The 24210-nt window shown below is 39.4% G+C and overlaps 1 protein-coding gene across 1 annotated transcript in view; it reads right to left on the bottom strand.

Moving 5' to 3' along the window:
- tanc2b (tetratricopeptide repeat, ankyrin repeat and coiled-coil containing 2b) overlaps positions 1-24210 on the bottom strand; it is a 102388-nt gene that overhangs the window by 5610 nt on the left and 72568 nt on the right. Inside the window, exons 10-25 of the mRNA XM_088322938.1 lie at positions 22517-22555; positions 21927-22202; positions 21735-21859; positions 18383-18614; positions 16617-17065; positions 16376-16543; positions 14594-14863; positions 14395-14517; positions 13965-14201; positions 12909-13112; positions 8475-8568; positions 8270-8403; positions 8082-8205; positions 5471-5646; positions 5271-5403; positions 3531-3554 (exon numbers count right to left, since the gene is read on the bottom strand). Coding sequence (XP_088179064.1) covers positions 3531-3554; positions 5271-5403; positions 5471-5646; positions 8082-8205; positions 8270-8403; positions 8475-8568; positions 12909-13112; positions 13965-14201; positions 14395-14517; positions 14594-14863; positions 16376-16543; positions 16617-17065; positions 18383-18614; positions 21735-21859; positions 21927-22202; positions 22517-22555 — 2808 coding nt within the window. The remainder of the gene's footprint in view (positions 1-3530; positions 3555-5270; positions 5404-5470; positions 5647-8081; positions 8206-8269; positions 8404-8474; positions 8569-12908; positions 13113-13964; positions 14202-14394; positions 14518-14593; positions 14864-16375; positions 16544-16616; positions 17066-18382; positions 18615-21734; positions 21860-21926; positions 22203-22516; positions 22556-24210) is intronic.

Genomic DNA, 24210 nt, shown 5'->3' with positions numbered 1-24210 from the left:
CTCCCTGGATTTTCATCCAATTTAGAAGATCCAGTGCATGAGGGTAGTGGGGCAGCGGGAGGGTTTCACGCTCACTACTGAACGGGAAGGAAGGTGGAAACAGCGAAAGCTGGCAGATGGGGGCGAAACGATCAGTTTGCAATTGTTTTGGGGTTCTTAACTCATTGTTTTCTGACTTAACATAATATCAAAGCCCTATACGCTAACATTAAAAAAACTTTAACTCGTTTTACTAGTAAAAATTAAATCTGAACTGTACAACGTAACATATTCACTCCTGCTGACAGTAGATGTCAAAGATTCACACGAAAACAAGTAAGATAAAAAATAATCTTGCTTCCGTTGCACATAATTTGACCCATTTTCTTATTTTTCAATATTTGAACTTAATATCAAGCATTCTGTAAAATACACAAAAACATTTTTAAATCCATCTTGCTCTATTAGCAGACAACTTTTCTAATTTGAAAGATTCTTATCGTTTTTGCAGAAAATAACGCTTTTCCACAAAAAAATAAAACATTTTAAGAAATATGAGCTAAATTGTCCGATAGAGCCGATATCTTATAAAATATCTTATTAACTCTGAAAAATAAGATCAATATACTGCTCAATTACAAAATGTTGCTAATTTTACTCAATTTAAAATATAGGCAGGCTTAAAAAGATGTAGTGCAAAAAGATAAAAATTGTTTTTCAAATAGTTTTCTATTACAATGTACTTTATTAATTTTAGTTTATCAATTTGAAATGTTATATCCAGTATTATTCATGACTTTTAAAAAAAATGTGTATATTTATGTTTTTAGAATGATCTATGATGTCAATGGCCGTGAACCGGAATGAATGAGTTAATAATTTAGGGGGGGGGGAAATAATTATTATTTACTTTTTAATTTACTCATCCAAGGGCTATGAGTTTTTAAAAAAAAAAAAACTCAATATATTTAATGCATTTATGAATAAATTTTCCTACAAACGCAACATTAAATTGTACTCACACTACTAAAAGAAATGGTTCAGCAGGTTATTAAATATTTCCTTAATCAAATGTTAAATAAAAATAAATACAGTAACAAATAAAAAGTACACGAGATAAACAAAAAAACACAAAAACATTTTATACAATTAAAAAATAAGGGGAACTGAACATATCCAAACTATGAAGAAAGGAATGAGATAAAAATAAATAAAAGTACATGTATTTGAAAAAAAGATAATAAAACGTGTTCAAACTAGAAGAACATAAAAAAAATACATACACATAAAATAACCAAAATAAAAATATGACATATTGATTTATACTTATATATATTGTGACAAATAAATAGTTTTACTATTACCCGCTTAAAAAAGTACGCGTATTTACATTGTATTATATTTTCTAATCATTACTAAAACACTAAGATTTGTTCCTTTTTTACTTTTACTATTTTATTTAAATAACAAATAAATAGTTCCAAAGTAATTTTAAAAAAATGCAAATACATTAATTGTAATATTTTCCATTTATCCATATTTCAATCAATTTTTCCAGTCATACATAAAATAAATGGGATATATTAATTTTACTTCTCAATTATTTATTAAATGTTCATTGTGAAAAGCAATTTAAATATTTTGTGCATCAAAAAATAGTAATAATGAAATATGATCGGGCTTGGGGATGTTTGCTTTTGAGATTAAATATTTCAAAATACTTAATAAAAAGAAGTGAGTAAAAATCTAAACTATTAAACATTTTTCAAATACTGAATGGTAAAAAAACGTCATATGCAAATACTTATAGAATATATAAGGCATGAAAATGGGTAAGGGCTTAAAAAGGTGAGAAGGGTGTGCGAAAATACTGCATTTATTTGTGTCAAACACACACCCCTATTTTTTGATTAAAAATGTGTTGGACTTTTTATCATCTAAAACTAAGTGTTGAATATGACAAGTGCGGTTGAATACGTGCAGCCATGATCAAAACAACTTCTTGACAATGTAAACGAACACATTACCCTCATAAAATTTAAGATGTATTTAATGCCCTTTAAGTCCAATTCATCGAGGAGTTGTTTCCCTTGTTGTGCTCTTCATTTATTCCCATCAGGACGACTTTCTGTTTTCTCCATTCTTTAATATTCCTCTCTAGTACCGTGAATTATAATAGTCTGATAATGAGATCAACCCTAATGCGCGTTATACACAAATGAATACAGACGCTGCCCTACTTACGACCATTCGACTTACGAAAAACGGTAGTTACGAAAAAAAAAATTCAGGATGTCGAAAAATATCCAGAAATTGCTGTAAGTTAGATTTTGTATTATGTGCACCTTTTTCCGAGTAGAGGACATTACTGTTAAGGCATGAGGCCCAGTGAGAGGTCACCATGCATCCACCCCGGAAGAAAAAATCTGGCTTCCTCTTCCTAGTTCATGTGTAAACATTCTATATTGTATCTCCAGCGCGTTAAGAACTTTGACATTTTTATTGTTTAATATCTCGTACATCCATTCAATATGGTTGGTGTAAAGCGTAAGGAAGAGACGAGCCATTTGATTTGAAATGAAAGTGGAATATGGAAGCTCGATGCGGTTGAGAAAATGGTTGGATTGCTTTTTTCGGCCACTTTTGACCACAGAGGAGGAAATCGCCTAACACTTAAAGCTCATCTTCCAAAAGTAAGTTAAACTTCACTTTATTTATCTTTATAGAGAATATTATTTTATGAAATGTTTATTTTTTAAGGACAAAACAATGCCGGTTACTTATATAAGCCTTAAAAATACTTATATAAACCTTAAACATACAAAATATAACACTGAAACAACTTACGAACAAATTCAACTTACGAACAATCGTCCAGAACCTCGTTCGTAAGTAGGGCATGCCCTGGAACCCTTAGCTAATAAAGTACAAATATTGATACAGTATTCTATCTCTAACTTCTAAAGTATTAACAAAGCACGCAATATTTAGAATTGAATGCAGAGGAAGGCATTGTGGGAAGTAGTTCGGCCAATAGTGTAATAATGTGCAGACCACACTCGTTTTAGTCAAATCCATCACCTCAATTGTCCGGGATATCTCACAACTCCCCCCCTCCAGACCTTCTTAGCCTCAAAACTGTAAATTCCTACTATTAGGTGAAAAATGTTCATGCCCAATATATATTCATAATAAATGTACTGTCATTTATTGTTTGCGTGGGAACGCTTCCCGTACGTCAAGCGGGATCATTTAAGCTTAGCGGAGAGACAAACACACACAAAACACATCACTAGAAACACCAAGACCACGATCAAAACACAAAGGAGCAGTGCGTGGCATCCCGTCAAGTTGACTGCATGCACTTCCTGCTAAGAAATAAAGAAAACGGATGCCGTCATGCATCCATGCTGCCGGGAGAGCGTCTCGGACCATCTACCTCCAAATCTATTAGTCACTTTTCTTACGCAAACACATTACAACAGAGAAAGGAGATATAGCCGTCAAAAAAAATGCCTGCCGGGGTGGGGAGTCGACAGCCTCGGCTTTACCTCGACTGGGCAGCGTCTGGCATCCTGGGGGGGAGGCGGGGTTAAAGGCGAGCAGAGAGAGGAACGAGAGGCGATGGAGGAGGCAGAAAGGAAACACAAAAAAATAAGCAGCAGTGAGAAGCAAATAAATGGAAAATAAGAACCATCAGACAGATTGGCAAAAAATGTCATGTGAGGGAACGCTGATGAGAAGACATGCGGGGAAAAGAGGGGACACAAATAGCAGCAGCCGATGTAGGAGGTGGCGATGACGTACGCCGCGCTGAAGAAAAATACACTTGGAAACGAGACAACGAGATGCGAAGGGAGTGTGACAAGTATGGCCGTCACTGGCTGGGAATGAGGTAACCAAAAAAAAAAAAACAGGTCCCGAATGATTGTGCTGCATTTGAACAACGACAGAAGTGTCTGAAACACTTGACCATAAGCCAAAAATAGTAAAAAATATAATTGAAATATTTTTTTATTCTTTTAAAAATTCAACTTTGTAATTATGTGAATGCTCTGTTGAGGACATTGAGCCCCCCAAAAAAACACGATTAGCCTGTGGGTCGGTTTATACAATAGCACACCATCAAAAGGAGTCTGTGATTTACTAAGAATAATTACAACAGGAAAATAGTTTTATTATAATTTTTCTTTTTAAATTGAGGATTCTTTTTTGTGTGTATTTATATATACACCGTATATACCTCAGTTATCAACAACTATAAAGACATCCATCCATTATCTGCACCGCTTATATGCAGTAGGGTGGCGGGGGTTCTGGAGCCCATCGCAGCTATCTTCAGGCAGTGGGCAGAGGACACCCTGAACTGGTTGCAAGCCAATCACAGGGCCCGCAGGGACAGACATTTTGCTCGCTCATTCACACCTAGGGACAATTTGGACTGGCCAATTAACCTAACATGCATGTTTTTTGGACATGTGGGAGGAAACCGGAGTGCCCGGAGGAAACCCACGCAAGCACAGTGAGAACATGCAAACTCTACACAGGAGGTTCAATCTCATGACCTCAGACCCGTGCCACACATGCGCTAACCACTGCTCCACCGTCCTGCCCACTATAAAGAAAATTCAATTCGAGATATATATATGTCAATATATTTTCACATTTAAAATATACTCATATATTTTGTATATAATTTCAATGTATTTTATTTTGATGTATATCATTTTAATTCATCTGAAGATATCATATATGTCAAATATATATTTTTCATTCATTTTTGTTTATTAAATTTAATTTTATATTTTATTATTATGTATCATATTTCTTATTTATGCAGATCGGTTTTATTCATATAAAGACATTTTAGTTTACACTTTTAATCCTTTTCTCTCTTACTTTTATTTTTATATTTTTTTAAATCATGCAAATGACTTCCTGTGGTGTGTCTTGGCCAAGTATAGTCTGGCGGCGCTCACCCCACTCCAGGCCGTTTTTTTTAGGTAGGGCTTTGCTCCTACGAATGAAACATTATTGGTTTTCATGGTTACCAGTAACAGGAGAAGTCTCCTCAGAAACAGCACCTTCATCATCTGGTTGCCGTATTTGTAAAAAAAAAAAAGCTTATTTAAGAGGGTCATTTCAATGCCATTAGAATATACTGACTCGATAACGAGGGGGAATTACCTAGAATGAAGCAAAAGTGTTATTTTATTAAGTAAATAAAATAACAAGCCTTATTATTGTTAGAAATGAAGGCATTAAAAGCAAAAGGCACCGAAAGCTCTCACCTATCTTGGCGCCTTTCTTTAGCAGGGCCACCACCACCGACGTGTTCCTGCAGCCTACGGCCCGGTCCAGAGGACGCATGCCGCTGTAGTCCACGTGCTCGATCATAGCGCCGTGGTCCACCAAGAACTGGACCTGAAGAAGGTCTTCCACGTCAATACGGAGCTTTACCGGTCCTATTCGGTCCACTGGGTTCACCTACCACGTCCGAGTCCCCGTAGAAGGCGGCCAAGTCCAGCGGCGTGCGGCCGTTCTTGTCAGCGTGGTCAGTCGCGGCGCCGTTCTCTACCAGGCAGCGCACCACTGGCAGGTGACCCTTCAGGCAGCCCCAGCTCAGTGCTGTCAGACCTTCTTTGTCAGTCAGAGAAAGGGAGGCTCCTGGGAAGGGAACAACAAATAGTTTTTCCCCAAGACTATAAGATGCTCCGGAGTATAAGTCGCACCAGCCAAAAAATGCATAACTAAGAAGGAAAAAACATATATAAGTCGCACCTGGAGTATAAGTCGCATTTTTAGGCCAAAAACATACATGCCATCTTGAAAGGCAATTCAAAATTAAAATAAAATAGAGAACAGGCTGAATAAGTGTAAGGTATATTAATGTTTAATGATTAACTTGCCTGGTTATGTCAGTAACGACGTAACAAGAGTTATTTAGGTAACTCTAGCAAAAAGAACATGCTTACCAAACTATCAATTTCACTGCAAATTGCTAAATCCAATGAAATCTTCATCCTTGGTTTCAATTTTGACGGTAAAAAACTCCCCCAACTAGGGAGGTCCACGATAAGCTGCTTCAGACTCATCGTCACCTCCGCTTCTCGCTCACTCCAAACTTTCTTTATGCTCCTTGATTACTATTTTCGGCTGCGTATTTCACTATTTGCTGCTTGTAATCGGCAGAACATGATTTTCTTTTTGGTACCCTTTTTGCTCTGCTCTTCTCAGTTGTTTTTATTATTATCGTGTTGTGCCGAAAAATGTCCCCCACCAGGGCAAGGTTTAAATTATCAACACAGGCCTAGAGCACCCTCTTGTGATTTTGTGAGAAATATACTGGTAATAAAAATTTCAAACTTAATAATGAGTTAATAATTTCAAATATAAGTCACATCGGGAGTATAAGTCGCACCCCAGGCCAAACTTTAAAAACAACTCGACTTATAGTCTGGAAAATACAGTAAATTAAAAAAGACAATGCATAGTATTATATGGCTGGACTAGAACCGATAATGTGACTAGCGCTGCTTAGCATCAGTAGCCAAGAACATTAGCGCCTTAGATGCTAATTGTAGAAGTTAACGTCATTTACAGTACATAACTGCTCTAAGTTGCCAATCCTAGCAGCTAACACGGCAAACTTTAACATTAGCGCTAGCAGCTTTACTTTTTTATTCTTAGCATTTTAAGTAATTAACATCAACGAAATGACACAAATTTAACTCAGTTAATAAGAAATGTGAGCAAGCAAGGAAATAATTCAAATAAACGACTAATCATTTATTACGTTAACTAGTAACACTAATATTTTTACACTACCACCCCCCTAATTTTGCGATTTTTTTTTAAAGGTCCATTTTTCATACTTGAACATTTTCTTTTATTAGAAAGAAAAAATAAAACTTAAAATGGGCGAAGTGATCTCCCCTGCAATTTTAAGGATTATTTTTTTGTTTTTGAAATAAGAATGCTAAAATAGGCAATGTGTTTTTCTTACAAGTTTAAAGGAATTAGTTTTTTTTTTTTAAGTTCTGAGTAGTTCAAATAAATATTTTGTATAAAAAACATCGCAGAAAAATCGGAAATACTAGTAAAGTTTAAACAAATATAAAAAAATATTCAAAAAACATTTATACAGGTTTCCTACAGCTTAAGGCAAGTTAGATTTAAGACTTTTAAAGAATTTTTTTAAGCCTTCTGAAATCAAAGTTAAGACCAAGTTGACAGAAAAAACACAAATGAAAATATTTCTTGCAAGCAATACATCGTGTCCTGTACACATTACCTGGCACAGCTTTTAGCCATGGCAAAAATAGTTTGTCGGACAACCACTTGTAATCAAATTGACACTTTGCGGACACGGTCCAAAGTAACCGTCTCAGTCCGAACTTGCTAAGTGTATTGTGGGTACACCTAACCCATACATCTACTCTGAAAGGTCTGACTGAAACCCCATCACCGTTTTTATAGTTCTGTTATTGTGGTCACGCGATGTTGCAAACAAAGTGAAACAGTGAATTATTAAAAAAGAAAATTGATGGACGTTATTTGAATATAAATCTTATTAATGTGTTGACATTTTTAAGACTAATGAAAATTGGGTTTAGCACATTTTAATGCCAATTAAGGCCTTATTTTTAGTATAATTATTCAATGCCTTTTAAGACTTGTCAAGCATTCGCGCAGACCCTGTTATACAAAAATAGTTTCTTAAAAAAACTAAAGAAATATGTAAAAGGTTTAAAATACTAAAATAGTTCTTTGAAACTGTATATTTTAAATCTGAAATGATATTTAATTTATACTGAATCTTTACAGTAATAAAAAAAAGCCTTTGAAATACGATTACAAATGAATATCATATTTAGAGAAAATATTGTAAAACAAAATTGAAATACTAAAATTGTTAGATTTCTCATTCAAAAACCTAAAAAATATTGTAAATACTGGAATAGCCCCACATTTTTTTGCTTATATTTAGAAAAAAATTGTACAAAAAAATCAAATCATGAATTGAAAAAAGAGAGTAAATGATCCACTTATCTACTTCAAACTGAAGAATATGCGTTTTGACTCTTTAAAAAGAAAATGACCTTGCGATAGCAGGAACTCCAGCGTCCCCAGGTGTCCCTCCGAGGCAGCCATCATCAGTGGCGTACGTCCCTGCTTGTCCGGCAAGTTGAGGTCGGCGCCGTGCGTCAGGAGCAGGTCCACTATCTGCAAAAGTGCATAGCATTACAGCTTGCGACGACCCCCGCGAGCGTCATTGCCATCGACCGACCTGCCAGTGGCCTTGCCGCACGGCGCTGAAGAGCGGCACAATGCCGCGCCTGTTAGGTTGGGCAACGGCGGCGCCCTGCTCCAGCAGCAGACGGCAAACCTCCAGCTTGCCCCGGCCCGAGGCGGCCGTCAGCGCTGGACGGAAGGGGAGAAACCACGTCATCGCATATTCACGGGTCAGGGAATTAGGACACGTGACCACTCACCCGTCTCTCCCCACAGAGAGTCGAAATTGTTGATCTGCGCTCGATCCACCTTCTCTTCGTCTTTCTCGGGCAGGTCCAGAAGGTAGGAGACGATCTGATGAGAAATTTCGCAAACTGAGCATTAGCAGCCACTTACAGTGCCATCAAAAAATATTTTCTCCCTTCCTGATTTCTGATTTTTTAGCATATTTAGCACTCACAGGGGTTTCAGATCATCAAAACAATTATAATACAGACGCTGCCCTAATTACGAACGGGATAGGTTCTGGACAATTGTTTGTAAGTTGAATTTGTTCGTAAGTGCTATATTATATATATGTTTAAGGTTTATTCAAGTATGTTTAAGGCTTGTATAAGTAACCTGTATTGTTTTGTACTAAAAAAAATAAACATTTCACAAAATAATATGCTCTATAAAGATATATAAAGTTAATTTTAACTTTCTTTTGGAAGATAAGCTTCAACATTAGGCGACCGTTTTCTCAACCGCATCAAGCTTTCTTATTCCACTTTCATTTCAATAGAAACGGCTCGCCTCTTCTTTACACTTTACACCAACCATATTGAATGGATGCACGAGATATAAAACAATAAAATGTGAAAGTTCTTAGCGCTGGAGATAGTGTATGCGTAGAATGTGAGGTGCGCATGAATGATGTGGCAAGAGTTTAGTTTTCGAGACAGTTCAGTGTGTTTACAATAAACGGGTGCTGTGACGGTTGTCGCTCTCCAAAGAGACCGTGAGTGTTTCTGAGTATTTTTTCATGAACGAGGAGCAATCCATTACCCACACAAAACGACACGGTACATTTGTGGAAGTGGTGGGATTTTTTTTTCACTTCCGGGTGGAAGCTGGGTGTCCTCTCACAGCACCACATGCCGTTAGCGGCAGAAAGAAGCACTACAGTAATGTCCTGTACTTGGAAAAAGGTGCAAACAATAGAAAATCTAACTTGTCTGGATATTTTTCGACATCCCGAAAAAAAAGGTTCATATCTACCGTTTTACTTAAGTGGTCGTAAGTAGGGGAGCATCTGTATCACACAGAGACAACCCAAAGCAATACAAAATGCAGTTTTGAATCGTTGATTTTTTAAGGCACAACAAAAAATCAAAACCTATGTGAAATTCACATAGGTTTTGATTTTTTCACAAGTAATTTTTCACAAGTAATTGTGATTAACCAGTTTTGGAAAAGCTAAATTCAATTACACAAACCAAGCCCAAAATTAATTGCCACCATCTGCGAAGAATCAAGAAATCACTTAAATTGATTTTTTTGTTAGACAATCTGAACTAGGCTACACAACCTGAAGACCACAATTGCCATGCCAAAATCCAAATTATTATAGAAGAAATACGAAAAAAAATCATTGAAATCAATCAGTATGGAAAAAGTGACCAAGCCATTTCCAAGGCTGTAGGGCTCCAGCGAATCACCAACAAAGCCATTGTCCACAAATGGAGAAAACTGGGAACAGGGGCAAACCTTCCCAGGAGTGGTCGACCCACCAAAATTACTCCAAGAGTGCTCATCCAGGAGGTTACAAAAGAACCTCGAAAAACATCCAAAGAACTGCGGGCCTCGTTGGCCTCAGTTATGGTCAGTGTTCATGACACTGGCCAAAAATTGCATCCAGGGGAGAGTTTATGGGCAAAAAACACTACTGTCACAAAAGAACACAAAAAAAACACACAACACACACAAAATACAAAATGATGGTTCTGGAGTGGCCAAGTCATAGTCCAGATTTATATCCAATTGAAAAGCTGTGGCGTGACCTTAAACAGGCAGTTCATGTTAGACCCTCTAATACAGGGGTGTCAAAGTCAAATGGACGGAGGGCCAAATAAAACATTTGGCTACAAGCCGAGGGCCGGACTGTCCAATCTTTACTGAAACCAAGATTTAACCTACTGAAAACACAACAAATATATTACAATATGATTGGATAAATAAAGCAATATTTTCTTATGACTCAGTCATTTTTAATTTCAGCAGGCACAAAATACAAATGTCCTTTATATAAAAAAACTCATAACATATCTCATAACAACAACTCATAACCATTTTCTGTCATTCAATCATCTGAAATTATTAAAAAGAAATATTGCCTCGAAATACAATAAAATAAAGTGCAAAAATCTCTTGTTACTTAAAACCAATAGCAATCAACACACTGGACCTCATCTGTCCTGCTCAAATGTACATTGACTTTCCTTTCTGTGCTTTCTCTGGGTTAGTGTGAAAAAAAGGAATTACTGATTAACAAATAATAACAATCAAAAGTCATTTTATCTGCAAAATAGGAGACAATTTTATCAAAAGACTGTTGTCCACATCAAGATCTATTTTCCATGAAAAGCCGAAAAACAAGAAACACTCCCAGGACAGAGTCAGCAAACAAAAACAACATAGTCAACATAGACAATAAAGCTTTAAAATTCCCGAGGGGAACAACAAAAAACAAGACCTTCTTTATGTGCATATTTAACTTTTAAACTTGAACGGAGTAAAAACTTCAAATGTGTAATTGCACAGGAAACATTACTGTATTATTACTGTATTTACATACATTTATATACAGTACTGTATTACTACAACTCTACATTACTTGTTTGAGGCTGACGCTGATACTTGGCAGTGCTTCATCTTTTGCACAAGTTGCTCTTTTAGATTGTTAGACAACAGGTCTACGCGATCAGCAATGGTATTTCTGCTCAGGCTGATGTTTGAAAAAAGTTGTCTTTTGCCTGGGCAAAGTTCGTCACAGACTTTAAGCATACAGTTTTTGATGAAATCCCCCTCGGTAAATGGCCGGGCTGATTTGGCGATCTCCTCTGCTAAAATAAAACTGGCCTTGACAGCAGCCTCGCTTTGTGACTGGGCTTTTCTGAACAGTCCCTGTCGAGATTTGAGACCTCGTTTAAATTCCTCGACCCTCTGTAGCCTTTGTTCTATGTCCAGAATCTTGGTTTTCTCCGTGTGTTTTGTTTCATGATGCCGTCTAATATTATACTCTTTCATCACCGCCACACTTTCTCCACATAGCAGACACACAGGTTTTCCAGCTACCTCCGTGAACATGTACTCCAACTCCCACCTTGTTTGAAAGCCCCGGTTTTCAGTGTCCACCTTCCGTTTAGCCATTGTTGATGGGTATCTGTTGGCTAATTTTTGCTGTTATGCTAATGACTGCTGCTGATCGACTGCTGAATAAATCAAACCGCCTCCCGCTTTGCTCCCGCTCGGCGCGTCCCCGTTGCATTGTGGGAAATGTAGTATTCATGCGTACTGCGGGCTGCTGGCTTGCAGCGGCCTGCGGGCCGGATCTAATAATATATTGATATCGTCACGCGGGCCAGGTAAAACCCTCTCGCGGGCCTAATGTGGCCCGCGGGCCTTGACTCTGACATATGTGCTCTAATATAACAGTTTTAATACAATTTTGCAAAGAAGAGTGGGAAAAATGTCCTCCGCAACGTTGATAAAGACTCATTACAAACTATTGTTATCACTGTTTCGATTTTTCTTTTTCATCTTTTGTATTTTCTCGGGTTGTCTGTGATATTAAAATTCGCCTGATGATCTGAAACATTTTTGAGTAGCTCAGGAGGAAGAGCGCTCGTCTTGGGATCAAGAGGTCACAGGTTCGATTCCCGGCTCCTTTGCGTTATATGTCGAAGTGTCCTTGGGCAAGACACTGAATCCCTAATGCCCCCAATAAGCAGGTAGGCACCTTGCATGGCTGACTCCCTATTGGTGTGAGTGTGTGTGTGAATGGGTGAGTGTGAAGCACATTGTAAAGCGCTCTGGGAGGTCTTCATTGACTTGAAATGCACTATATAAATGCAGACCATTTACCATTTAAATATAGAAAAAACTGACAAATCAGGAAGGTGGGCAAATGCTTTTTCACAGATGATTTTGTTATTACTAAATTATTAAATATTAGTTTTTATGATCTCTCTTAGAGATTATACTTTGAAATAAGTCTTTTCGGGTTAACTTTATTTTTTATTTTACTAAAAACAAGTTAAAATACAACTAAAAAGAAAGTAAATAATAAATAATAATTTTACCAAGATAATATAATATCAATATAATGCATTTAATTCATTCATCCATCCGCTTGCAAACTGTTCATGGCCATCGAATAAATTAAATTACACGATTTCCTATACAATATCTGCAAGCAACATTTATTAATTGTTGTAAAACAAATTTTGAACCTTTATAACCTTCCATAGCACTCGACAACATCTATTGCTTTTAAGAACGATGGACAACAAAACCTTGCCACTGAAGTAGGAATCCAGTATTTGATATTATATATATATATTATATATATACAGTATTCGTTTCGTTATATATATAAAAAAAAAAAATCGATGCATTTAATTTCTGGAGAAGTATAAAAAAAGGGGTTGCACCTCAGTATAGCCCATACTAGCGGCGGCGACAAGGGCCTGCTGCACGGCGTGGCTCTTGCCAAAGGGCCCCTGCTGCTGCTGCGGGGAGTGCTGCGTTGACCCGCCGCTCCAGTCGCACTGGATAAGGAACTTCACCACCTCCATGTGGCCCCGGAGAGCAGCGTGCACCAGCGCGCACTGCCCGTTCCGGTCCAGGTGGTTCACCTTTGGGAAAATCATAACAAGTCTAAGAATTCACTCATGTGACGACTAATTGCAACCAGCTTCACTAAAATGCACTTTGGCGTCAATAGTCGTCAATACTATTTAAGTCACTCACTGCCGTTGACTGAAATACTGTAATCGGTCGCTACTTCGTGCCTTATACTTCACACTGCGCGGACTTGGTGTCTTATAGGTTTTAACAACTATCTGCAATCTATTATCTCAAATCGCATGTTGCTATGAGCAGGGGGCCTGCAGAGCGCATTTTTCTCCAAGCAGGTGGACCTTTTTTTTTACTGTCCGTGCGACGGTGATCCTTTAACCTCAATTCCATATTGCTGCAAGCTGGGACAGGAAGAAAGCACTTTTGTCGGGGGGTGTGTTGTTCTGATCCGCCTAAAATGAAATGCTAAATTGTGTCCGCAACCCATTATCCCTAAACTATTGCTGAAAGCAGGGGGCGGAAGAGCACAATTTGGTTTTTGGTTCGGGCTGCTGAAACGTATCATTGTGGCCCGGATGAAACAAACTACAGTATTTTGACTATTTTTATCCATTATCCCCGGTCGACTATTGCTGAGAGTGGGTTCCAAGAGAGCATATTTGTGTCATGTGTGGTGGCTATTTTCAGTCATTTCCACCTGAAATTAATGGCTTCCAGAAGGCCATGGTCCATTATCCCCAGTTGAATATTGATGCTAGCAGAGGCTGGCATACCGATGTGAAAAAATTAGCTTTTTTGTGAGCTTTCGCATATACCAGTGGTACAGGTCCCTATTAACCGCAATAAACGCGGGATTACAGTAGACATAAAAGTTCAATTTTGACTCAAGTAAAGTCAGAGCGACGTACCTTGGCTTTTTTGCGACAAAGCGCCGTGACGATGGCCATGTGACCCCCAGCGGCGGCGTAGCCTAGCGGCGTTAAGCCGCTCTCTGAGGGTGCGTCGGTATGGGCGCCGAATTCAAGCAACAGGGCCACCATGTCCATGTAGCCCAAATGGGCGTGGACGCACAGAACGGGGGCGTTGTTCAGCACCTCAGTGCGGTAGTTGACGTTGGCCCCGCCCATCATAAGTAAACGGCTCACCTGCAAGAAGAAATACTTTGTTTCCATAATGTTTGTGTTTATTACTATCATATATTTAGGAAATTGTGTCTGTGAAGTTAGCTTCTACAACCAGCAACTAGAGCAATAATGCTAGGGAACAGGTCAAACACGCCAGTTGGAAATCAAAACAACATGTCGGCGTGATTGTTTTATATTATTATTTTGCATCAACCTTTATGTTGGGCGTGTAAAGGTTCCTTAGCGACGAAAGTGCGGCTGACAGACCCTCGGAGCTGTAGGACACCCACAGGCCTTGCAAGATGGACGAGGACACGCCCACTTTCTTGCTGAGACCCTGCAATGGATGGCAAAACCGGTTTTCGATGTGTCTCCATTTAAAAGACTTGAGAAGACAATGTTGTTGAAAAGACCTTGAATATATGCGCTTTGAGGATGTGGTGGCCCAGCTCGATGGTCTGCTGCCGGTTCAGTTTGTTTTCTTGCCTGCAGAACCAGAAGGCCAGCAGGGTGTGGCCGCTCCTCGGATCGCACAGGAACTTGGTCTTCTCGCCTTCCTCTCGCCATATCAACCATTCCCGGAAAGACGGGTGGACGAACATACGGGTGCCATCCCGCCTCTTCACCAGGAAGATAGACAGGTTGTCCACACGCTGCTGGAAGTCCTCCCAGTCCAGCGTACCCTGGATTAGGGACCACAGTTAACATGTAGCCTTGAAAATAGCTCTTTGCTTTAGATATTGCACGCCAATTCCCCCCGCAGAGCGCCAAGATGGGGGAGTGGCTGGGGAATGTCCACCTGTGCCTCATCAGTCCCAACACCTAGAGTCCATTATTTCATGTTCATTAGATTGTCTGTTCTTGTTTGGACATTTGGTTAGTTATTTTGAGACCCCTGGTTTGTTTTTATTGTGAGCATGAATTTTATAAATAAACTTAAGCATTTTTTGGGACATCCCTGCCTGCTCTCCTGCATATTGGGTCCGCCCCCAAATTGTAACACTTGTAAATTACAGAAATATTAGTCTTGTAAAATACTTGTTTGCCCAAGGCGAGAAATTTCGTCTTATATAATACTTCATCTGTATGCCAAAGACAAGAATTATTTCCATTGTCTGCTCTTTTTATCGCACACCTGCCTTGGTTCCTCTATCCCCACATATTGGGTCTTCCTCCAAATCATGACACTTGAAAATAACGGGAATACTCTTCCAGTAAAATACTTGTTTGCCTAAAACAAGAATTTTCATCTCGACAAACACTTAACATGTTTGCCAAAGACGAGAATTCCCATCATTGTCCTTTTTTAGTAGCCAAAACCAACACGTTTTACAGTTATTTAATAGGAAAGTTTAAGGGACAGTGTGTATTTTTAGTGTCTCTTACTGGTAGAAAAAAAACTATTCATTAACAAAAACAATATTTGTTTAAAAAATAAGCAAAGACACAAGAACTATACGTGCATTTTTTTAAAATACTTAAAGGTCGAGAAATACACAATGAATTTACATAACACAAGCAAATTCAGCCATTTTGCTGCTAAGGGTACCCCCATTTTCTTTTTTTTCCTCTTCTTTTATTTTTTTCTAATTTCTTCATAAAAGGCTGTGTAAAAATAAAATGTTGCCGTTTGATCAATTTGTGTCTCTGTAGTTAGTACCGGTATTCTTACTAGTGACTTGTCGCACTCTTTTTTTGGTTGCACTACACATTACAGTGACATCTAGTGGTCAAATGATTCACACTTTCCCTTTAATGTAAGAGCAAGCCCACGCAAATTATGGACTCATTTATTACGGATTGATTTGTTTTTCTTTCACATTAATTTTTAATGTTTTCAAATTCAATTTGTGTAGCAGATTTGATCAAATATATCTGAGACCAGAGCTTTTCTTGTGGAAAACCCGAATAGGCCAAACTCACTCAGTCCCTAGCTCTGGCGGCCCACAAATAAATTGAGTTTGAGAACCCTGTTTGATTTCATCCCTACAGACCACCTGAGGCGGAGTTTCAAAGCACTGAATGACCCCTTTGAGCATGCGTAGTATAAGAAATGCATAACAATTGAGTCAATCTTGCACATGTATCCCAGGAATGCGTATACATTCAAGTCTCACCACAGATTTGTTTTCTATGGATTCTTGTCCTGTGATTACAAGGATTCCGAGTGACAAGATGCTCTGGCAGGACCTTACCTGCAACGATCCGGCGTTGATGGCCTGGTAGATCTGCTCGTCAGTGAGCGGGTGCAGCGATGCCACAGCCACGTTGAGCAGAGGCAGCGCCCGCTCAAACGACGACTGCGTGGGGAAGCGCATGTTGCACTGCAGCAGGTACACCTCAGCCAGGTTGACAGGAACCACCTGAGGGAAGGGGAGACAGGTCAGTAGACATTATTGGTAGGGTTGGAGAAAAAAAATCCTCCCGGGCGCTCGCCTTGTAGCTGGAGCTCTTGAGGACCAGGTAGCCCTTCTCGATAAGGTCGAAGGTGAGCTTAAGGTACAGGTAGGAGCCCTGACTGAGGGCCTTGAGGTGTCCGCTGAGTTTTCCGAAGGTGGTGTTGTCCATCTTGCCGTTGAGCGAGATGTTGTTCTGGATCTCCTGGCTGCTGTGGATGCGGTGGAGGATGTAACCCTGCAGGTCCTGGTCGATGGCGTCGTTCTCCTCCAGGTCGTCTAGCGAGATGCGGTGGAAAGGTAACGGCCCGGCAATCTCCTGGAGGGTGGTGCGCACCGTCACCACCAGCTTGAGCCAGGGTGGGAACTTGTGGACGGTCTTGCAGAGGAAGGAGACAATGGTGTCCCCATAGTCGGGTTTGTGAAACTCGGCCTCATTCAGGCCGTCGATCAAGACGATCAGGTCCTCTTCAGGGTTGATCCTTCTTTCTGCAGAAACGAAGAAATTATGTGTCTGCGTGTGTTTTTCTTTCAGGTTTAATAAAGTATAATAACCTGATATAGTATAGGGAAAATTCAATTAATGCAAAAAATAATAATAAATATCAATCAATGAGGAAATAAATTACAACAAATACATAAATAAATCAAATATAAAAATACAAAATTATACATACAAGACAAATAAAATTTATATAAGTAAAATATAAATATTGAAATCATAACCTAAACAAAACTGGAATTAAATAATAAAAACAATATTTTTTACAATTCAAACAGATAATAAGAATATGAAAAAAATATACTCTATAAACTAAATGTGAAAAAAATCAATCATAATGTGAATATCAATATTTAAAAATAAAATAAATATAAGATATAATATTAAAGCCACAGTATTATGTTCAACCAATAGATGACTCTATTGTCAAATGCAGGGGTGTCAAACAGGCAGCCCGCGGGTCAGATCAGGTCCGCTAATGGATTGAATCCCGTCAGTGAGACAACGCTGAGGGAAGCGCAAGAGAAAAACAAGCTGCAGGTTGGAATATGTCCACTTGATGTTGCCAAAGCCAGGTCGGTCTCTCGGTCTCTCTCTCTCTCGGTCTCTCTCTCTCTCTGTCTGTCTCTCTCTCGGTCTCTCTCTCGGTCTCTCTCTCGGTCTCTCTCTCGGTCTCTCTCTCGGTCTCTTGGTCTCTCTCTCGGTCTCTCTCTCTCTCTCTCTCGGTCGGTCTCTCTCTCTCTCTCTCTCTCGGTCGGTCTCTCTCTCTCTCTCAAAAAAAGTTGCTACAGAGCACAGCGTAGCACCAAGTTGCCAGACAAACATAGCGGCGGCCTTAGGTTGGGATTCCACTATGTAAAATAAATTTAAAAATTCTCCACCTATGATTTTTTTTTTTAATTAAAACTAACATCGATATGATTCAACTCTAAGTTTTTTAACTGAATTAAAGTTTTTTTCGTACAACTAAGAAGCACTAAACATTACAAATTGTACCTTTTACAAAAAAAATGACAATATTTAAACCTAAAAAAATATAAATAAAACCTTAATACCAAAGATAATACAAAAAATAGAAATAAACAAATAAATGATTATAAACTAAAAAAATCATTTGAAAGGAATAATTCAATAAATAAAGAGCTAAAGAAGTGTTAATAAATACAATTTGCGGGCCCACAAAATACATTTTCTGATATAAATAACGTCGTCGTCACCAAATATTATTCAAATGAGGTAGTTGGAACGAAGTTAGGCCTTGGCTTTGCCCATTCCTGGATAAATACAACTGAAAGCCGCATTACCTTTGTAGAGAGCATCCAAGGGCTCCAGCACGCCCTTCCTGAAGGACGCCAGCGGGTCTTGAACACAGGAGCGCAGGCTGAGGGCGCTCTGCAGATGTGGCTCGCGGAGCATCTGCTCCCTGTAGGCCGCCAGGTGAGGCGAGCGGCACAGCAGCGCCGCCACATTGTGCACAAACTCTGGCACCAGGCAGGTGTAGGCGTTGTCTGCCTGGCAGTAATGATACGCCACCACCTGCAGTTGGCAAAAGAGGGAAAACCACTTGAAGGTATTCCAAAACAGATTTTATTTTCAATCAAGCACAGAACGTGTAGTGTTCCTCCCAACAATGCAAATATGCTGCAAAATATTCCAGTGTGTGGTCAAAGTTGACCCATCTGGCTCGTTTGCAGTAGAGTTGTGACGTCATTGAAGGAACACAACACTTTCAAAATGGTGAATCCCATTAACACAACATGTGAGGCGGATCGAAGGTAGTGAACAGCGATTCAATACTGCTCATTTCTGCTTGGAGGTAGGTGATCGCGGCTTTTTGTAAGTGTGTTCGGCCGTGAGTGTCGCAGTTGGTATAGATTTCTCTGGCTTTCTCCCCGTTTGCATCATGGCTGCACAGGGCTTTCCGATTTATTTTGCTCCAGGTTGGGGATTGGGCCCACTGTGTGTTGTTTGGCCAGCTAGCCTGGTGTAAGCACCAGTTTTGCCAGGTCCCTTGGTTTACTCCTAGCCATCTTCGCATTTATCGGCATAGCCGTTGCCGCTTTTTGTAGTAGGTTCCCGGTTAGCTTGGCTTCTCACCGCGCGTTTTTGACCGGCAGGTCTGGTGTTAGCGTTTCTTTTGCCATGTTCCCTGGATGTTCACTATGTGTATTTTCAGGCGGCCACCATAGTTTTTTCCACCAAGCCTGCGGCCGCCTTACATCGGTTGTCTCTGGCTATCCCCCGTTGACAGTTGTTTTTTTTGTTTCTTGCCAGTCAAACTATTTCTGGCTGCTCACCCTTTGTTGTGCCATTACTGGATCCACCTGTGACTAAATGTCAGGGCATTCTCCACAAAATTACCCAAAATTTGTTTAAAACTAACAGAACCTTTTCAACTAATAAACACGTAAAAAAATACGGCAAATGGCTTGCTAGGGTGCTGGTGTTCCTCCAATGACATCACAGTGCAGGATGACAAAGACAAGACATGCTGTCTTCTTCACAATCAGCAGGAATTTTAGGTTTAGTGATTTGGAGGTGCTGAGCACCTAGAGTGTCTGGCTGGTTAAAAACATTTTCACTCAAAGTGAATTAGAATCAGACAACAGTATCAATCCATACCTTTTTATAATAGTTTAATGGTTTATATATAATCCATCCAAATGTGATAACTATGTGGTCAACTGATGAGGAAAAATACTTAATAATCAGAATACATCCTCAATATTGTTCTGAATGGGATGTTTTAAACTTCAGCCACTGTTTATATTTTGCTTCTCGGTGAGAGAGTGTGATAAGACTCTCACCGGAACATGGTTCCTTTTTTCACAGAAAAAATGTCCATGCTGGTGCTGGGAGGATGACCCACCACATAGCTTACACACACACAACAATTCAGCTAGGCTGATTATTGTTGCAGCTTAAATGAGGACTAATATTTGTTGATAACAAAGTCATGGCTTTGGGTGGTAAAATAGTTGTCAAACATAACCACTCTCATTGTAATACACCAGAGCCAGACTCTGCCGCTATGCCCCAAGTGACCACTAGCCTAGCGAAAGAAGAGCGCTGCTAGGAATCAAATGGACTGAGCCATTTCAAGGTGGGGGAGAATTTTGAGATGCTGCGTCATTTTTGTTTTGTTTTACTTTTTTTCTCTCCAGTGTTTTTCATCAAATCTAAGCCGATACTGTCTTTTATTAAAGAAATGAGAGTTTTACAAATACTATAATTTTTCGGGGTGCTTGGGTTACATACACGGGCAAAAACGGGCTGGTTATGCCCATGTTCACTATTATCACTGATGGCTAATAAATATATTTTTTATAATCACCAGAAAAATGAAACTTGGGAGGCAAACTGTGCCTCACTGCTATTGTTATTGCTAGCTGCTCCTAAATAAAACTTGTCTTCGCAATCTTTTACTGGCCTTTTTAGTAGCTTCTCCCACTGATTAATACACACTGTCACCTTAACAGTATCTAATAGCAGGGTTAGCAAGTGACATTCTGCTCGTATGAATATTTCACAAGACTCCCAGGCTACATTTTTTTTCTTCAAACACAAATGCATAATAGATGAGTCTCGACAGGAGATCGGGTGTCCTCACACGTTGTACGGCGCACGTGGGACGCATGACACCGCTTCCACCGGGACGTTGATACATTTTTAAATGAATTCAAGCAAGTAATTATATTTACCCAAAATCTTTCATTTTTAGACTTTTTTTTGTTTGTCTTTTTAAAAAATTAACTGTACAGAAGAGGAAACGTTCAATTTTTTAACACGTTATACTGTAATATAATGAAAACTCAAAGCCATGTTATTGCATCCCTTTATTATGAGGCGGACGAGAAATGTTTTAAGAAAAGAATAGACGATACATTAGAATGAGCAATTAATATATACGTTTTATTGAGAGAATGCTTTATTTATAGGAGGGGGCTTCGTTTGAGGTGTCCTTTGAAAGTTGAAAGTTAAATTCCAAATTCCGTACAGCTCCTTACATTTTTTTTAGTCTAAGTTTTTCCCCTAATAAAAATCTACTTGGGTTCAGTTGGACACATTCGTCTTTGTTTTTTAATGTGGATTGAATAATGAAATTATTAAAGGAGATAAAACAAGGTGACTTTACTCAGGAATTTTGTATTTTTGGGTGCAGCTTTATTCCTCTCAAAGCACACTACTATATAAACATTTTCTTTTTTTATTCTCTGAGGAAACTGGGAAGAATTAAATTAAAATAAAACTGAATAAAATGTTAATCTAATTTGTTAATTTTAATGCTAACCTCTAATTTAATTTCTGTGTTGAAGTTTGTTCACACACACACACACATTACATTTTATAGAGAGAGAGAGAGAGAGAGAGAGAGAGAGAGAGAGAGCGAGAGAACATGTACAACTATAAAAACATTAAAGCTAATTTAAAGTTTGGTTATTTAATTTTTATGTCATCAATCTATGTTTCCATCTATTTATTTATCCATCCATTTATTGAATTACCCATGTAATTATCTATATCTTCATTCTTTAATTCATTCATTTATTTACTAGAGGATTAAAATAAAATTAAAAGATTACCAATTTTTATCTGGTGCTACCATTTCAAGTAGCCCGAAAAGTGAATTTATGACGATGCAACGAAGGCGGGTACCTGAGAGGCCAGCCTCCTCATGGACTCCTCCTGGCGCCGTCTCATCTCTGGCGTACCTGGACAGCTCCCCCCTCCCAGAGTACCATGCGTGGGCTGGGTCTGACTGAGAGGAAGCCCCTCTCCATCTGGAATCAGACATTCCCAATTAAATCCTGTCAGATGCCGGAATTTGTATTTTAGCAGTCTTTATACGTTTGGGCGAGGCCTGAGGGCTGTCGGACGCAATCTGGCGCATGCGGGTGCCGTGGCAGCTGAGCGCCACCAGGCGGGAGATGATGGCCGTCTTGCCGAAGCCGATGTTGCCCACCACTACCACGCCGCGGCTGCTGCCGGGTCGGTTGAGGTGGCGGTCCATTTCCTGGAATAGCCAATCGCGGCCCGTGAACACAGAGTCCACCGTGATAGACGGCACCTCGAAGAGCAGCGGCTTCAGGGTGATGTCCTGGGGCCGGTACGGCGCAAAACGGACTGCTGGGTCAGAAACAACAAAGAGGAGTCACGTGTCCGTTTTAACAAATATTTCATTCAGATTTTTCTACTTTTGGTGGACACTGGGGGAGTTGCCAGACTCCAAGGGGACATTATGATGGGACAAATTGAGAAAAATGTAATATAAAGGCACATAACGTGAACCTTATGGGAGATTTGGCGGACAAGAAAAGATGTTATGGAATGAAATGGGAAAAACAAAGGGCACTACAGTACAATTTCGAACAAAAGGGGACACTGTGGAATTAAATTGAACATAATAGAGGACATTATGAGAGTAAAACGGAACTTACGTGACTGGGACTGCCAGGCATGAGAGTTGTTGGCGGAACCTGAAGTGAAACAAACATGGGACACAAGAGTGAACTGAAACAGAATCAAACCTCGCATTTTGACAATTTTGCGTGATTTTCAGGTGTTCTACATCACAGTCATTTACTTGTTCTCATTTTCTAGCACCATCAATGATGGCTCTTTTTTATTCATTCACTGCCAGTTTGCATCAACGGAAAAGATTAGCTTTGACGTCTATCACCATGAATTTCACTGAATGTGTTTTAATTACAGACACTTGAAAAAGTTGGAGTTTGATATCCAGTGTTGACGGGGAAGGCTCTAGTAGAACTGGTGCGACTATCTTTTAGAGTCAGACGCACATGACAAGATTTGGTCGCATCTTGTATTATTGTGGAGCCAGGAGAGACTTTCTCGTAGTCAAGTCAAGTTTATTTGTGATGCCTTTAATCACAAGGTGTCTCAAAGGACTGCACAGACCACAGACTATTGCAAACTACATACTATTTATTACGCTTTAAAGGTTTTAAAACACACAAGAGAGGTAACTTAATATAATCATGTTGTGCAACCTGGTTTTAGTTTATTTTACCCAGTTGTGTTGTTTGTTTTTTGGGTTACGCAGACTATTGCAAATTTGGTTGCATTTGCGGGTAAATTGGTCACAGTGGTGAGTTCTTAAAGGTTTTAAAACACAGAAGAGAGTTCAATTAATATATTTGCGTTAAGCAACATCATGTTTTTTTCACCTGCACTCATATTAAATGTAGTCACATCTAGGGGTAAATTAGTCACATTCTTAAGAACTAAACGGTTTTCCAGATGTAACCTAATTTACTTGCAATGTGCAACCTGACAATTCTGGAATTGACTGCACACTTTGTAAATGTGGTCCCATTTGCAGTTGAATTGGTCGCAGTGTTGAGCTGTGAAGGGTTTAAAATCACAAAGCAGAGGTAACTTAACACACTTAAGTAGTGCAACGTGATATATATAGATATTTGCATCTATAAGCAGTGTACATTTGGTGTCATTTGCAGGTAAATTAGTCACAATGCCTGAAAAGGTCAATGGGGTTCATTGTGGTTTTGAGGCCTTGCAAGAGTTGTGTCTTTGTGCATGATGTAGCATTTATGCGCAGTGTTTGGCAGGCTCATCCTAAGTCCATTAGTGTGTCCTCTGCAAATGGTTCGCTACTAAAGAGCCCCGGCGAGGTGCGATAATGAGCCCATATTTCCTCTTGATTGTTTTCCTCGGCCGCACGTCGCTTGCTCCCTCTTTGTCTCTAAAGTGCTGCTGGTGAAGTTTCCGGGAATCCGGATGAAGAGGAATAAAGTATTATGAAAGCGTTGACGTAATGCAACCAAAAACTGGATTCTGTGTGACTGATTTAAGGTTGGCTAATCCAATAAAACTCTATGAGATTCAAAGAATGCTCCAGGGAATGAGTTTGTGGAGTTAGTTCTTCAAAAACTGGAAGAGAGTCAGGAGGTCCAAACCAGGTTTTGGGCAAAAGAAGTCGGGTCTGTTGTCAACGCTAGTGTGAGGAAGGCGTTTACGGAAGGACGGGACACTTCGTCATGCAAACACTTCCTACAGGAGCCTTTTGCCATCCTTGGATGACATTGAGTAACGCCACCCGCCTCCAGACGGCTGCCAGACGTTTGAATAATTCACCAGGTGACGGTGACTC

The sequence above is a fragment of the Urocampus carinirostris genome, chromosome 19 (assembly GCF_059441175.1).
Source record: "Urocampus carinirostris isolate Australia breed hairy pipefish chromosome 19, RoL_Ucar_1.0, whole genome shotgun sequence".
NCBI classification, from domain to species: Eukaryota; Metazoa; Chordata; class Actinopteri; order Syngnathiformes; family Syngnathidae; genus Urocampus; species Urocampus carinirostris.
The sequence above is the reverse complement of the archived record's forward strand: the minus strand, read 5'-3'. Positions and strand labels throughout refer to the sequence as shown.